The 15,505-nt window shown below is 40.8% G+C and overlaps 1 protein-coding gene across 1 annotated transcript in view; it reads left to right on the top strand.

Annotated features, from left to right (window-relative positions):
* LOC120066539 (membrane-associated guanylate kinase, WW and PDZ domain-containing protein 2-like) overlaps nt 1–15,505 on the top strand; it is a 387,095-nt gene that overhangs the window by 219,072 nt on the left and 152,518 nt on the right. Inside the window, exons 7-9 of the mRNA XM_039017962.1 lie at nt 6,322–6,379; nt 7,785–7,906; nt 9,261–9,443. Coding sequence (XP_038873890.1) covers nt 6,322–6,379; nt 7,785–7,906; nt 9,261–9,443 — 363 coding nt within the window. The remainder of the gene's footprint in view (nt 1–6,321; nt 6,380–7,784; nt 7,907–9,260; nt 9,444–15,505) is intronic.

The raw sequence follows: 15,505 nt of genomic DNA, 5'->3' as shown, positions 1-15,505 counted from the left end.
GCCAAGTCACAGAAAAACATACAGCCATTTTCAAGCCAAAGAGAGGAGTCACAAAAAGCAGAAATAGTGATCAAATTAAAATTAAATAATCAATAATATTTCAACCGGACAATAACGTTGTCGATATAAAAGGTAAACAAGAAAGGCGCGCTCTCTGGATTGCGCATGTAAAAGCTCTGTGATACTGTAGGGTCCAGTCATTGAGTGCTCTTACTCCCTCATTTTTCAGAATACAAGCCTGAAACAATTTATAAAAACTGTTGACATCTAGTGGAAGCCCTAGGAAGTGCAATTTGATTCCTAAGTCAATGGATACTGTAATGGCATTGAAGAGAGAACTGCAACAATTAAAAAGTCCTACTTCCTGAATGGATTTTTCTCAGGTTTTCGCCTGCCAAATCAGTTATGTTATACTCACAGACATTATTTGAACAGTTTTGGAAACTTTATTGTTGTCTATCCAATCTACCAATTATATGCATATCCTAGCTTCTGGGCCTGAGTAGCAGGCAGTTTACTTTGGGCATGCTTTTCATCCGGAGGTGAAAATAGTGCCCCCTACCCTGGAGAAGTTAAGGGTCTTACTCACATCAGCTATGAAGAGCGTGATCACACAGTCATACGGAACAGCTGGTGCTCTCATGCATGCTTCAGTGCTGCTTGCCTCGAAGCGCGCATCGAAGTCATTTAGCTCGTCTGGTAGGCTTGTGTCACTGGGCAGCTAGCGGCTGTGCTTCCCTTTGTAGTCCCTAACAGTTTTTCCCTTATTGCCACTTTGTCCCGTATTGAGGCAATGCCCATTTGATTGTTCTTCGTAGGGCATAGCGGGATTCCATATAAGCTTCCGGGTTAGAGACCTGCTCCTTGAAAGCTGCAGCTCTACCCTGTAGCTCAGTGCGGATGTTGCCTGTAATCCATGGCTTCTGGTTGGGGTATACGTGTACGGTCACTGTGGGGACAACGTCATCAATGCACTTATTGATGAAGCCAGTGACTGCCAAAAGCCAGTAAAAATGCAGAGCGCCAAATTCAAATAAATTACTATAAAAATCTAACTTTCATGAAATCACACATGCAGTACACCAAATTAAAGCTACAGTTGTTGTGAATCCAGCCAACATGTCAGATTTCAAATAGGCTTTTCGGCGAAAGCAAACGATGCTATTATCTGAGGATAGCACCATAGTAAACAAAGAGAGAGAAGCATATTTCAACCCTGCAGGCGCAACACAAAACGCAGAAATAAAAATATAATTCATGCCTTACCTTTGACGAGCTTCTGTTGTTGGCACTCCAAAATGTCCCAAAAACATCACAAATGGTCCTTTTGTTCAATTAAATCCGTCGATATATATCGAAAATGTCAATTTATTTGGCGCGTTTGATCCAGAAAAAAAACGGTTCCAACTTGTGCAACGTGACTACAAAATATCTCAGGTTACCTGTAAACTTTGCCAAAACATTTCAAACTACTTTTGTAATACAACTTAAGGTATTTTTTAACGTTAATAATCGATAAAATTGAAGACGGGATGATAAAACAAACTGTAGCTAGCTTTCTGGTCACGCGCCTCTATCTAACAGTACACTTCAAGTTACCCTCGTTCTGGATGGCCGTACTTCATTACACAAAGGAAAAAACCTCAACCAATTTCTAAAGACTGTTGACATCCAGTGGAAGCGGTAGGAACTGCAGAAGGTCAATTAGAAATCTTGATTCCCAATGAAACCATTGAAAAGAGAGTGACCTCAATTTTTTTTTATCTGAATGGTTTGTCCTCGGGGTTTCGCCTGGTAAAGAAGTTCTGTTATACTCACAGACATGATTCAAACAGTTTTAGAAACTTCAGAGTGTTTTCTATCCAAATATACTAATAATATGCATATCTTTTTTTCTGGGGATGAGTAGCTGGCAGTTGAATTTGGGTATGCTTTTCATCCAAACGTGAAAATGCTGCCCCCTATCCTAGAGAAGTGAAACTGCTTTGAAAATTCCAGAAAATTATGTCATGGCTTTAGAAGCTTCTGATAGGCTAATTGACATACTTTGAGTCAATTGGAGGTGTACCTGTGGATGTATTTCAAGGCCTACCTTCAAACTCAGTGCCTCTTTGCTTGACATCATGGCAAAATCAAATAACAAGAATCCCTCAACGTAACCAAGACTAAGGAGATGATTGTGGACCACAGGAAAAGGAGGACCGAGCACGCTCCATTCTCATCGACGAGGCTGTAGTGGAGCAGGTTGAGAGCTTCAAGTTCCTCCGTGTCCACATCAACAACAAACTAGAATGGTCCAAACACACCAAGACAGTCGTGAAGAGGGCACAACAAAGCCTATTCCTCCTCAGGAAACTAAAAAGATTTGGCATGGGTCTTGAGATCCTCAAATGGTTCTACAGCTGCAACATCGAGAGCATCCTGACTGGTTGCATCCCTGCCTGGTACGGCAATTGCTCGGCCTCTGACCACCAGGCACAGAGGGTAGTGCGTACGGCCCAGTACATCACTGGGGCTAAGCTGCCTGCCATCCAGGACCTCTACACCAGGTGGTGTCAGAGGAAAGCCCTAAAAATTGTCAAAGACTCCAGCCACTCCAGTTATAGACTGTTCTCTCTACTAACGCATGGCAAGCGGTACCGGAGTGCCAAGTCTAGTACAAAAAGGCTTCAACAGTTTTTACCCCCAAGTCAAAAGACTCCAGAACAGGTAATCAAATGGCTACCCGGACTATTTGCATTGTGTGCCCCCCCAACCCCTCTTTTACGCTGCTGCTACTCTGTTTATCATATGCATATTCACTTTAACTATACATTCATGTACATACATCAATTGGGCCGACCAACTAGTGCTCCCACACATTGGCTAACCGGGGGCTATCTGCATTGTGTCCCGCCACCCACCCCTGCCAACCCCTCTTTTACGCTACTGCTACTCTCTGTTCATCGTATATGCAGTCACTTTAACCATATCTATATGTACATACTACCTCAATCAGCCTGACTAACCGGTGTCTGTATGTAGCCTCGCTACTTTTAGAGCCTCGCTACTGTATATAGCCTGTCTTTTTACTGTTGTTTTTATTTCTTTCCTTACCTATTGTTCACCTAACACCTTTTTTGCACTATTGGTTTGAGCCTGTAAGTAAGCATTAAGGTCAACACCTGTTGAATTCGGCGCACGTGACAAAAAACTTTGATTTGATATATCGACATAACCTGAAAGGCCGCTCAGCAAGGAAGAAGCCACTGCTCCAAAACTGCCATAAAAAAGCCAGACTATGGTTTACAACTGCACATGGGGACAAAGATCGAACTTTTTGGAGAAATGTCTTCTGGTCTGATGAATCGAAAATAGAATTTTTGGCCATAATGACCATCATTATGGTTGGAGGAAAAAGAGGAACGATTGCAAGCCGAAGAACACCATCCCAACCGTGAAGCACGGAGTCGGCAGCATCATGTGGTGGGGGTGCTTCACTGCAGGAGGGACTGGTGCACTTCACAAAATAGATGGCATCATGAGGGTGTAAAATTATGTGGATATATTGAAGCAACATCTCAAGATATCAGTCAGGAAGTTAAAGCTTGGTTGCAAATGGGTCTTCCAAATGGACAATGACACTAAGCATACTTCCAAAGTTGTGGCAAAATGGCTTAAGGACAACAAAGTCAAGGTATTGGAGAGGCCATCACAAAGCCCTGACCTTAATCCCATAGAAAATTTGTGGGCAGAACTGAAAAAGTGTGTGCGAGCAAGGAGGCCTACAAGCCTGACTCAGTTCCACCAGCTATATCAGGAGGAATGGGCCAAAATTCACCCAACTTATTGTGGGATGCTTGTGGAAGGCTACCCGAAACGTTTGACCCAAGTTAATCAATTTAAAGGCAATGCTACCAAATACTAACTGAGTGTATGTAAACTTCTGACCCACTGGGAATGTGATTTACGAAATTAAAGCTGAAATAAATCCTCTATTTTTCTGTCATTTCACATTCTTAAAATAAAGTGGTGATCCTAACTGACCTAAAACAGGGAATTCTTACGAGGATTAAATGTCAGGAATTGTGAAAAACTGAGTGTAAATGTATTTGGCTAAGGTGTATGTAAACTTCCGACTTCAACTGTACGTAAGTCATTCAAGCGTGTTAACCCTCACAGACGGTATCCATAACCCTCAAAGCTGATATGTTCTGACATTTTCCACTATCATCCCTGTGCCCAAGAAAGGGAAAGTAACTGAACTGACTATAAAGTACTTCGAGAGGCTAGTCAAATAGCACATCACCACCTCCCTCCCCAACACACACAACCCTCTCCAGTTCGTCTACTGCCCTGACAGATCCACGGACGACGTAATCGCTATTGCACTGCACACTGCCCTCACCCACCTGGACAAAAAGAATGCATATGTGAGGATGCTGTTCGTCAACTACTGCTCGGCCTTCATTACCGTAGTGCCCTCTAAGCTCATCACAAAGCTAACGACCTTGGGACTAAACTCCTCCCTATGCAACTGGGTCCTGGGATGCCTGATGGGCCACCTACAGGTGGTGAAGTTCAGCAACATTACCTCCTCTGCTTGGCCTCACACAGTTCCAAATTCCATCAAGTTCTCTGACAATACACAACAGTAGTAGGCTTGATTACCAACAAAAACGAGATGGCTATAGGCACTCTGACGGTGTGGTGCCAGGAAAACAACCGCTCCCTCAATGTCAGCAAAACAAAGGAGCTCATTGTGGACTTCAGGAGGAACCAGGTTGGGAACGCCCCTGTCCTCATCACTGGGGCCATGGTGGACATGGTCAAAAAGTTCCTTGGCGTACACATCTCTGATGAGCTGAAATGGTCAAACCACATGGACACCGTGGTGAAGGAGGCACGGCAGCAACGAAATTCGGCCTGTCCTCAAGGGCCCTCAGTGTTCTACAGGAGCACCATCATCGGGGCGGCAGCGTAGGCTAGTGGTTAGAGCATTGGACTAGTAACTGAAAGGTTGCAAGATCAAATCCCTGAGCTGACAAGGTACAAATATGTCATTCTGCCCCTGAACAAGGCAGTAAACCCACTGTTCCTAGGCAGTCATTGAAAATAAGAATTTGTTCTTAACTGACTTGCCTAGTTAAATACAGGTAAAATAAATCATCAAGGACCTCAGCCACCCAAACCACTGCCTTTTCTCCCTGCTTCCGACACTCAGATGCAGGCAGTGTAGGAGTATCATGGCAAAACTGTCAGACTGGCCAATAGCAACTACCCCCAGAACATAAACCACTAGGCAGCTACCTGCTTCTCCTGCCCCCTGGACTTCCTACTCCCCCTGGAATTCCTACCGCCCCCTTATGAATATTCTAGCTCCCACAACAAACATTTATCCTGCCCCCATGCCCCAGTGGACATTTAGCAGTGTTGCAGCTGTATCTACTGGATATATATTTTACCTTTATTTAACTAGGCAAGTCAGTTAAGAACAAATTCTAATTTACAATGATGGCCTACCGGGGAACAGTGGGTTAACTGTCTTGTTCAGGGGCAGAACGGCTGATTTTTACCTTGTCAGCGCAGGGATTCGATCCAGCAACCTTTCGGTTACTGGCCCAACGCTCTAATCACTGGGCTATCTGCCACCCCAATAATTAATATATATATATATATATATATATATATATATATATATATATATATATATATATATATATATATATATATATATATAGACACATACACACACAACCGTTCAAAAATGTTTTTTTGTCCATTTAAAGTAACATCTATTTGATCCGAAATACAGTGTAGACCTTGTTAATGTTGGGAATGACTATTGTAGCTGGAAACTGCAGATTTTTTAATGGAATATCTACATAGGCGTACAGAGGTACATTATCAGCAACCATCACTCCTGTGTTCCAATGGCACGTGTTAGCTAATCCAGCTACAATAGTCATTTACAACATTAACAATGTCTACACTGTATTTCTGATCAATTTGATGTCATTTTAATGGACAAAAATATTTGCTTTTCTTTCAAAAACAAGGACATTTCTCAGTGACCCTAAACTTTTGAACGGTAGTGTCTATATATATATATGTTATTATTTTTTTAATTATTATTGTTTCATTCACCTCTCACTTACCTCCCTGCTGTTCCCTTATGGACATTCTACCCATTTTGTTTTCATTTAACTATTCGCTCAATCCAGTACCTGGAAAAGGGGCCTTGAATGTGGGCATATTCCTGCCAAATCGTTTCTTCGCTCTTTCTTTAAAAAAAATGTTCCCTCCTTCCTAATACACTATTTCTTTCTTCCTTCTGTCCAGAGCTGCCATATGGCTGGGAGAAGATTGATGACCCTATCTATGGCAGTTACTACGTAGAGTAAGTCCTCCCCGCAAACAAAGAACATTTCCAGGACATTAGCTAACCTTCTCATTAACTTCTAATCAGGTTTTGATCTAACATTAGGATGATACAGTAACATTCCACCAACATTCAGATAATTCTTTCTGCTAACAAAATGCTGTTTCTAAGGACGTTCCTAGGACGTTAGCTAACATTCCCATTAAGTTCAAATTCGGTTGTGGTTTAACTGTAGGATGACACAGTAAAATTTCACCATCATTCAAATAATGTTTCTGCTAACAAAATGTGGTTTCTAAGAACATTCCCAGGACATTAGCTAACATTCCCATTAGGTTCAGGTCTAACATTAGCATGATAATATTCAACAAATATTTAAAGAACATTCAACAATGTTGTTCTAAGAAAATGTCTTAATTAGTTACACTGTAAAGGGGGTACTAGTGGCAAGTAAGTTTTTTTTTGTATTTTTTTTTTATTGAATTTTTACTCATTTTTCCCCAATTTCGTGATATCCAATTGGTAGTTAGCCTTGTCCCATCGCTGCAACTCCCGTACGGACTCGGGAGAGGCGAAGGTCGAGAGCCATGCGTCCTCCGAAACACAGCCCTGGTAACACTGCTCGCTTAACCCGGAAGCCAGGTGCACCAATGTGTCGGAGGAAACACTGTACAGCTGGCGACCGAAGTCAGCGTGCATGCGTCCAGCCTGCCATAGAGTAGCTAGAGCACGATAGGACAAGGACATCCTGACACAGCCTGAGATCTAACCCTGGTCTGTAGTGACGCCTCTAGCTCTGTGATGCAGTGCCTTAGACCGCTGCGCCACTCGGGAGGCCACTAGTGGCAAGTAGGTTATTGTAATATTCACAGTTACTTATTTGCCACTAGCTACTTGTAAGTTACTATAATATCAGATCAACTGACTGTACTATGTACTGTAAAAAATGCAATGCTACTATAATGCTAAATTAATACATTAAGGAGACTGTTTGTTTTACTGTAATTAAATGGGATTTTTGCAAGCTGGTTGGTTGCTAGGTAAAGTGTTTACATACAGTACCATTCAAAATACAGCTTTTTTTTCACCGCTCACAACATTTTCCCACAATGCAGCATTTACAGTATGCTGCAGTGTAATCCTTTCACAGTATTCTACTGTTTATAATAGACACATTTACTGTAGAAATAAAACATTTCCATTAGAGTGTACTACAATAGCTACTGTTGGGTATCCACAGACTTAGTACAAAATCCTAACATGACACTTTCACCTCAATCATGCATTGGTTTCAATTTTAGCTATGTTCACCGATATCACATTAGCTGTGTGTTAGTCAATGTGTATCTGTATCCCGTGAAGAAGAGAACCCAAAACCCACTGATGCTGCTGGATTTCACTGTCATAGTCCTATTCCCTGCAGCCACATCAACAGAAGGACACAGTTTGAGAACCCCGTCCTGGAGGCAAAGAGACGACTGGAGCAGCAGCAGCAGATGCAGAGCCAGGGACTGTCAGCTCTGCCCTTACCTACTATTTACAGAGGTACAGCCACACCTCTATACTTGTATGAGTTACTTGATGTGGAATAGAGTTCCATGTAGCCATGGGCTCTATGTAGTAATGTGCTCTGTTCTGGACTCGGGACTGTGAAGAGACCTCTGGTGGCATGTCTTGTGGGGTATGCATGGGTGTCTGAGCTGTGTGCTAGTCGTTTAAACAAGTAGGGATGAAGGTCAATCTGTCCTCTACTTTGAGCCAGGAGAGATTGACATGTATTTTATTAATGTTAGCTCAGCCCTGCTGCCCTGTTCTGGTCCAATTGTAAAGTTTCTAAGGCTCTCTTTGTGGCACGTGACCAATATAGCCAAGGACTGTCAACTCTGCCCTTACCCGGTATTCAGAGGAAAATATATACACACAGTGTCAGCCCAGACCACTGCATACAAAAAACGACTTACCCTTCTTATCTCTCCTTACACTGAGTGTAAAAAACCTTAAGAACACTTGGTCTTTCCATGACATAAACCGACCAGGTGAATCCAGGTGAAAGCTATGATCCCTTGTTGATGTTAGTTGTTGAATCCACTTCAATCAGTGTAGATAGAGGGGAGGAGAGAGGTTAAATAAGGATTTTTAAGCATTGGGACAATTGAGATATGGATTGTGTATGGGCAAGACAAAATATTTAAGTGCCTTTGAATGGGGTATGGTAGTAGGTTCCAGAAGCACTGAATTGTGTCAAGAACTGCAATGCCGCTGGGTTTTTCACGCTCAACAGTTTCCCGTATGTATCAAGAAATGTCCACCACCCAAAGGACATCCAGCCAACTTGTCAGAACTGTGGGAAGCATTGGAGTCAACATGGACCAGCATCCCTGTGGAACGCTTTCGACACCTTGTAGAGTCCATGCCCTGATGAATTGAGGATGTTCTGATGCCAAAAGGGGCAGGTGCAACTCAATATTAGGAAGGTATTTTAATTTTTTGTACACTCAGTGTATAATCGACACAGGCATAACATGGTCCTCAGTTGGTAAGAGCGCAACGCTAGCAATTCTAAGGATGTGGGTTCAATTCCCACAGAGATCACATTAAAATATTATAAAATGTGTACACTCTGGATAAAATCATGTCCTAAATGGCATATATTACATACAGACACTAATTATAGTGAACGCTGTTATAGTGATAAAGTTGTCCTACATGGACGTAACACCGCCAACTCTAGTCCACATGTAATCCCCGCTCCAGTCCAGGCTGACCATTTCTGATTTGTCTCTCCTCCATTCTTTATCCCTCTATATCCTACGTTCTTAACAAAAAATATTTTTTTTAAAGTGTGATTATTCTAGTGCATTTAACTAGCCTACTCTAATCTCACCCTCCCATTCTCCAGAGAAGCCCCCGTTCACAAGGGACCCCACACAGCTGAAGGGCTCCTTCTTGTCAACGGCTCTCCAGAAGAGCAACATGGGATTTGGCTTCACCATCATTGGAGGGGACGAGCCAGATGAGTTCCTGCAGGTCAAGAGTGTCATACCTGAGGGCCCAGCCGCACAGGATGGGAAGATGGACACAGGTACTGTACAGGAACAAACCACACACAGACACACACACGTCCCCAGGATGCAGTGTACATTTTTTTATTTGAAGTTGTGCCAACTTTGAAAAAAAAATCAAGGCATCCAGCTGCAATACAATGTCTAGATCCCTCAACTTTGGGCCAGAAAAGTTCTGAGTTGATTCAACTGAGTCAAAAATGTGTACACTGAGTTGACTCAACTAAGTCAACAATTGTCAAAGTTGAGTAAACAAAATAATTATATTGCATGTCGTTGCCTTGATTTTTTAAGTAGACTTAACTTTGTATTGAAGTCCTCTCAACTTAACTTAGTGATCCCTTCGCGCGCCAATCCCGTTAACGGGATTGATTAGACAACACCCAGTGAAATAGCAGCGCGCCAAATTCAAAAACAGAAATACTCATAATAATTCATGAATCATGCAAGTGTTATACATCGGTTTAAAGATGAACTTCTTGTTAATCCAGCCACAGTGTCAGATTTCAAAAAAACTATACGGCAAAAGCAAACGTTTGGCACGTTTGATCCAGAAAAACACCGGTTCCAACTCGCTCAACATGACTACAAAGTATCTAATATAGTTACCTGTAAACTTGATCCAAACATTTCAAAAAACTTTCCTAATCCAACTTCAGGTATTTTTAAACGTAAATAATCAATCAAATTTAAGACAGGATAAACTGTGTTCAATACCGGATGAAAACAAAGTGGAGCGAGCTTTCAGGTCGCGTGCCCCAACCACAACAGTACACCAGACTCGACCCTAGTTCTGAACAGCCCTACTTCTTCATTTCTCAAAGGAAAAACATCAACCAATTTCTAAAAACTGTTGACATCTAGTGGAAGCGATAGGAACTGCAATCAAGTGCCTTAGAAATCTAGATCCACATAGAAATATATTGAAAAGAGAGTGACCCCTCCCCCCCAAAAAATCCTGGATGGTTTGTCCTCAGGGTTTCTCCTGACAAATAAGTTCTGTTATACACAGACATAATTTTAACAGTTTTAGAAACTTCAGAGTGTTTACTATCCAAATCTAACAATTATATGCATATCAGGCAGTTTACTTTGGGTACACTTTTCATTCGGACGTGAAAATAGTGCCCCCTAGCCTTAAGAAGTTTTAACAATGTAAGGATAGCATCACCTTAACTATTTAACAATATAAGGATACCATCCATATCACAGTCCAGCGACAGTCAACACCTTAACCATTATGCCAAGAGATCTGAAGTTGGTTGAACTGTATTATAAACTGGGTGGTTCAAGCACTGAATGCTGATTGCCATGGTATATCAGACCATATACCATGGGTATGACAAAACACTTATTTTTATTGCTCTAATTACATTAGTAACCAGTTTATAATAACAATATTGCACCTCAGGGGTTTGTGGTATATGGTCAATATACCATGGCTAAGGGCCGCGATGCATCGTGCCTAAGAACAGCCCTTAGCCGTGGTATATTGGCCATATACCACACCCCCTCATGCCGTATTGCTTAAATATAACATCAACTCGGCTGTCATATATTTTTTATTTTGTTCAGAATAGTATGTTAATGCTGTATTTAGAGTCCCATGTAGGGCTGTTACGGTGACCGCATTTACCACCACACCGGCAGTCAGGAGTCATGTCCGCAGTCAAATTCCATGTGACCGTTGAGTTACAATAAGTAGGCTTCTCCAAAACACTGCTTTGATGCCTCTGATGGTCATTAGCAGCCATACCAAACTTGCTAAACAGCCAGTTGCTAATGGCCGTTATGCAGCATTCTATTGTCCCTCTAATCACTCTGGCATCAATGCAAACAACAATCAAAAATCAACACTTCATGAGAGCCCTGGCATTCAGAGTTTGAGCGGAATAGGATCACCTGTTGCGCAGTGAGAGCCAGCTACTCATAGTTGGTTGATGCACGGAATAAAATAAGTGTTTAGTATTCAAGAGCATATGGATGACGTTTTTTTTTTTTACCCTGCCCCTGTTCTGACAAGTGCATGATAATGGCCCATTCTAAATCAAAACTAATTTCTCAAATTATTTAGGATTTGTTGAGACTAGTGCTTCATTTATAAATCGGGAGCTCAACATGGGGTTAACCTGGGGAGCTCTGAGGTACAGGAACCCCATGACAAAAAAATTACCTTTAAAATAAAGCATTGCCTGCCTGTTATGGCATTCGCATAGTGACATGGAACAGTCGAGTTGAGGCACTTACAAAAGTTAGACAAGCAGATTTTTTGGGTTGTAGCCTATGATCCCAGAAAAATGTGTCCTTTTATAAACACATTTCATGCAATTCTATCTTTCTCTTGTTTTACTTTGTTAAAACAATATTTGGAACTTGATCAAATATTTTAGTAGCCTACAGCAGACGGTTTAGACTCTTCTCTTTTCAGCAGCAGGAGCCATTTGCTTTCCAACCTGTGTTTTCCCCGATTGTATTGCGAAAGGACTGTTTTGTCTGCATGCTATTCACTGACAGATTTGAGGTGTGTTCCTGTCTGTAGGCAATGCCTTGTTATTGGGCTATACACAATCCACGAGCAGGTTATTTTTTAAAAGAAGCAGTTGATCCTCTGACTGGCCACTACATAATAAAAGCAGGTTCCCAGCACTCTCATGCTGCTATATTTATTGCTCAATTCTTTGAAAGCGCAATACTACTAAAAAAGAAACTGCACGTAACCTCCATCCACTCTATTCGAGTGCAGGTTATGGATTTCTTAATATTGTGTGTGCCATTCTAAGTCAAAAATAATTTCCACACATTTTATATAAGTAGGCTATATGTGAAGACCAGATTAAACTGAGAATACTGTGTAAGCATATTAAGTTCTTGTCAAATTGTGAATGAGAGATGGATGAAGTGTGTGCAGCTTGCTCAAGAAACAGAGCACAGCGCTTCCCTTTCATACAACTTTTTGCATCATTCAGCCTTAGAATGTATTAGAAATCAGAACATATAGCCTAACACTTGTTGCATAAATAACTCTGAATTAAGAATATAGGAGGACCTGTTTCTTTGTTAAAACCGCTCAGCACAGAATAGCCGAATGTTAGCACTCGCTCGAAAAATATCCTTTATATTTTATTCAGCTATGTTCAATTGTATTGTTCCTACTATAAAATAATATAAAATAATGCCATGGATATTACAAGCAAATTTTGCCCTCTAAATTAGCTTCTCTGCGCTACGGATCCCTTTTACGGGAAAATTTTCCTAAACAACCGCTGAATTGCAGGGCGCAAAATATTACAAAAAATATTTATAATCATGCAATCACATTTGGGTTGCGCGTTATGTTCAGAAAACTACAGCCTCGTTCCGGTCCTGAAAGGCAGAAGAAAATTCCCAAACGTATCAGATTCAAAAATATTACTAAAAATATTTATAATCATGCAATCACAAGTGAAATATACCAAAACACAGCTTAGCTTGTTGTTAATCCACCTATCGTGTCAGATTTTGAAAATATGCTTTGCAGCGAAAGCAATCCAAGCTTTTGTGAGTGTATCAATCAATGCTACAACAGCTAGCCCCAAATTAGCATGGTCACGAAAGTCAGAAAAGCAATAAAATGAATCGCTTACCTTTGATAATCTTCGGATGTTTGCACTCACGAGACTCCCAGTTACACAACAAATGTTATTTTTGTTCGATAAATATTACTTTTATAACAAAAAAACGCCATTTGGGTTGCGCGTTATGTTCAGAAAACCAAAGCCTCTTTCCGTTCGACGAAAATTCCAAAAAGTATCAATAATGTTCGTAGAAACATGCCAAATGTTTTTTATAATCAATCCTCAGGTTGTTTTTAACAAACGTAATCGATAATATTTCAACCGGACCGTAACCTATTCAATAAGAGAGAAAAAGAAAATGGAGCGCTACCCCTCTCGTGCGCAGGAACAAATCAGAGGACACCTGACTAGTTTTGAAAGATCTCGCTCATTTTTCCAAATAAAAGCCTGAAACTATGTCTAAAGCCTGGTCACAACCTGAGGAAGCCATTGGAAAAGGAATCTGGTTGATACCCCTTTAAATGGAAGAAAGACGGGCAAGGAAACACAGATAAAAAAATCACTTTCGTGTTAGATTTTCTCAGGTTTTCGCCTGCAGAATCAGTTTTGTTATACTCACAGACAATATTTGGACCGTTTTGGAAACTTTGGAGTGTTTTCTATCCTAATCTGTAAATTATATGCATATTCTACAATCTGGACCTGAGAAATAGTCCGTTTACCTTGGGAACGTGATTTAATTAAAAAAAATAATAATCTGACCCCAGATCAGGGCCTAACATAAAGACGACGCAGAATATGCTATTCTGTTCTTCTGAAATAGGATATTAAAAAAAATCATATCATAATGTTTCTTTAGACCTACCTAAAATGAATAAAAATGGATTTATTGTGATGGCGTAGGCTATATTAAATTGATTAATTAGACTTTTTAAAATGTAGATGTTCCAAAGATCCGCATCAGTGGCTTGTAGACTATGCATGGAAGCCAGAGATGCTAAATGTGTATATGTTAATTAACGGTCAATTACCGTGAGACCGGCAGCTATTTGAATGACAATCACTGGCTGACAAAATATCACAACCGCCAAACCCCTAGACCCATGTGGCTCCTTTCAAGTTTCATTCCTGATCCAATTAATGGACCAGACATTGTTCTTTCAAATCTGTTCAGACTAACCACAGACCCCATAAACAGGTCAAATAATCTTAGAACAAATCCATCCACTTTTGTTTTATACATCGGGTGCATCATATTTCATTCATGAAATAAATGTCTTAGGTTCTAAACTGGTCCCTGACAAGTAAATTGGCTATAAATTGAAAGTAAAATACAACTTGTTGAAAGGCACACTGGGTAAAATATATATGTATTTTAAGTTGCAGAGCTCAGCACACTAAACTCTCATGTGATCAACTCAGCTATTTGTGTTGCAAAGGCAGATTGAAATATTTCCCCGTTCACTCCACATTGTTTTTCAAAATCAACTCACATTTAGCAAAAATCATTGGGTTAGTGGAGTATTCCATGTCAGGTCAACAATTTCCCAATTTAAAGTCCAGCTAACTTGAATATTTAAGCTACATGGACTTTTTATAAGTAGATTTTTTAAAACATTGTGTTCCTAATCAACTTGTAAAATAGATCAAATTAGCAAACCATGTAATGGTGTGTGTGTGTGTGTGTTTGTGCGCGTGTGTGCCTGTGCATGCAGGCACAAGTGTGTGCGTGTGTTGTGTTGTGTTTAAGTCAGTGTCTGTCTTTGACTTTTCTCCACTGACTCACAGGGCTGGCCTCATGCCTGGACACTGATGGTGTCTAAACTGCTCATTTTGCTGGAGCACATCATGTCCGTCTGTCTGTCTGTCTCTCTCCCCCTCTATCTCCCTCTTGCACTTTCTCTCTCTGAACGGATTTCACTGTCTTGTGATTGCTGTCTCCTTCTCTCTTTGACGTTGCCAAAATAAAACACACCAACATGCACAAACACAGACACACACACCATCTCTGGCTGCGATTAATGCTGAAGGATTGTTTCGAGAATACTGATTGGAATATCTTCAAAGATTTATCCAACCAGGACTAGGGCTGTGGCGGTCACAAAATGTTGTCAGCCGTGATTGTCAAGCACATAACTGTCGGTCTCACAGTAATTGACCATTAATTAACATAAACACATTTAGCATCTCCTGGCTTCCAAACATAGGATACAAGCCACTGATGCAGACCATTGGAACATCTATATTTTTAAAACCTATTAGGGATAGGTGTTCCGTTTCTTGTTAATCCAACCACAGTGTCAGATTTAAAAAATACTTTACGACGAAAGCATGCTATGCGATTATCTGAGGACAGCGCCCAGCACAAAACATTACAAATAGTAACCAGCCAAGTAGAGGAGTAACAAAAGTCAGAAGTAGCGAAAAACTTAATTACTTACCTTTGATGAGCTTCATATGGTTGCACTCACAAGACTCCATGTTACACAAATGTTTGTTTTGTTCGATAAAGTCCCTCTTTTTGTCCA

This window comes from Salvelinus namaycush, chromosome 21 (genome assembly GCF_016432855.1).
Source record: "Salvelinus namaycush isolate Seneca chromosome 21, SaNama_1.0, whole genome shotgun sequence".
NCBI classification, from domain to species: Eukaryota; Metazoa; Chordata; class Actinopteri; order Salmoniformes; family Salmonidae; genus Salvelinus; species Salvelinus namaycush.
This window is presented reverse-complemented; position numbering and strand designations above follow the sequence as displayed.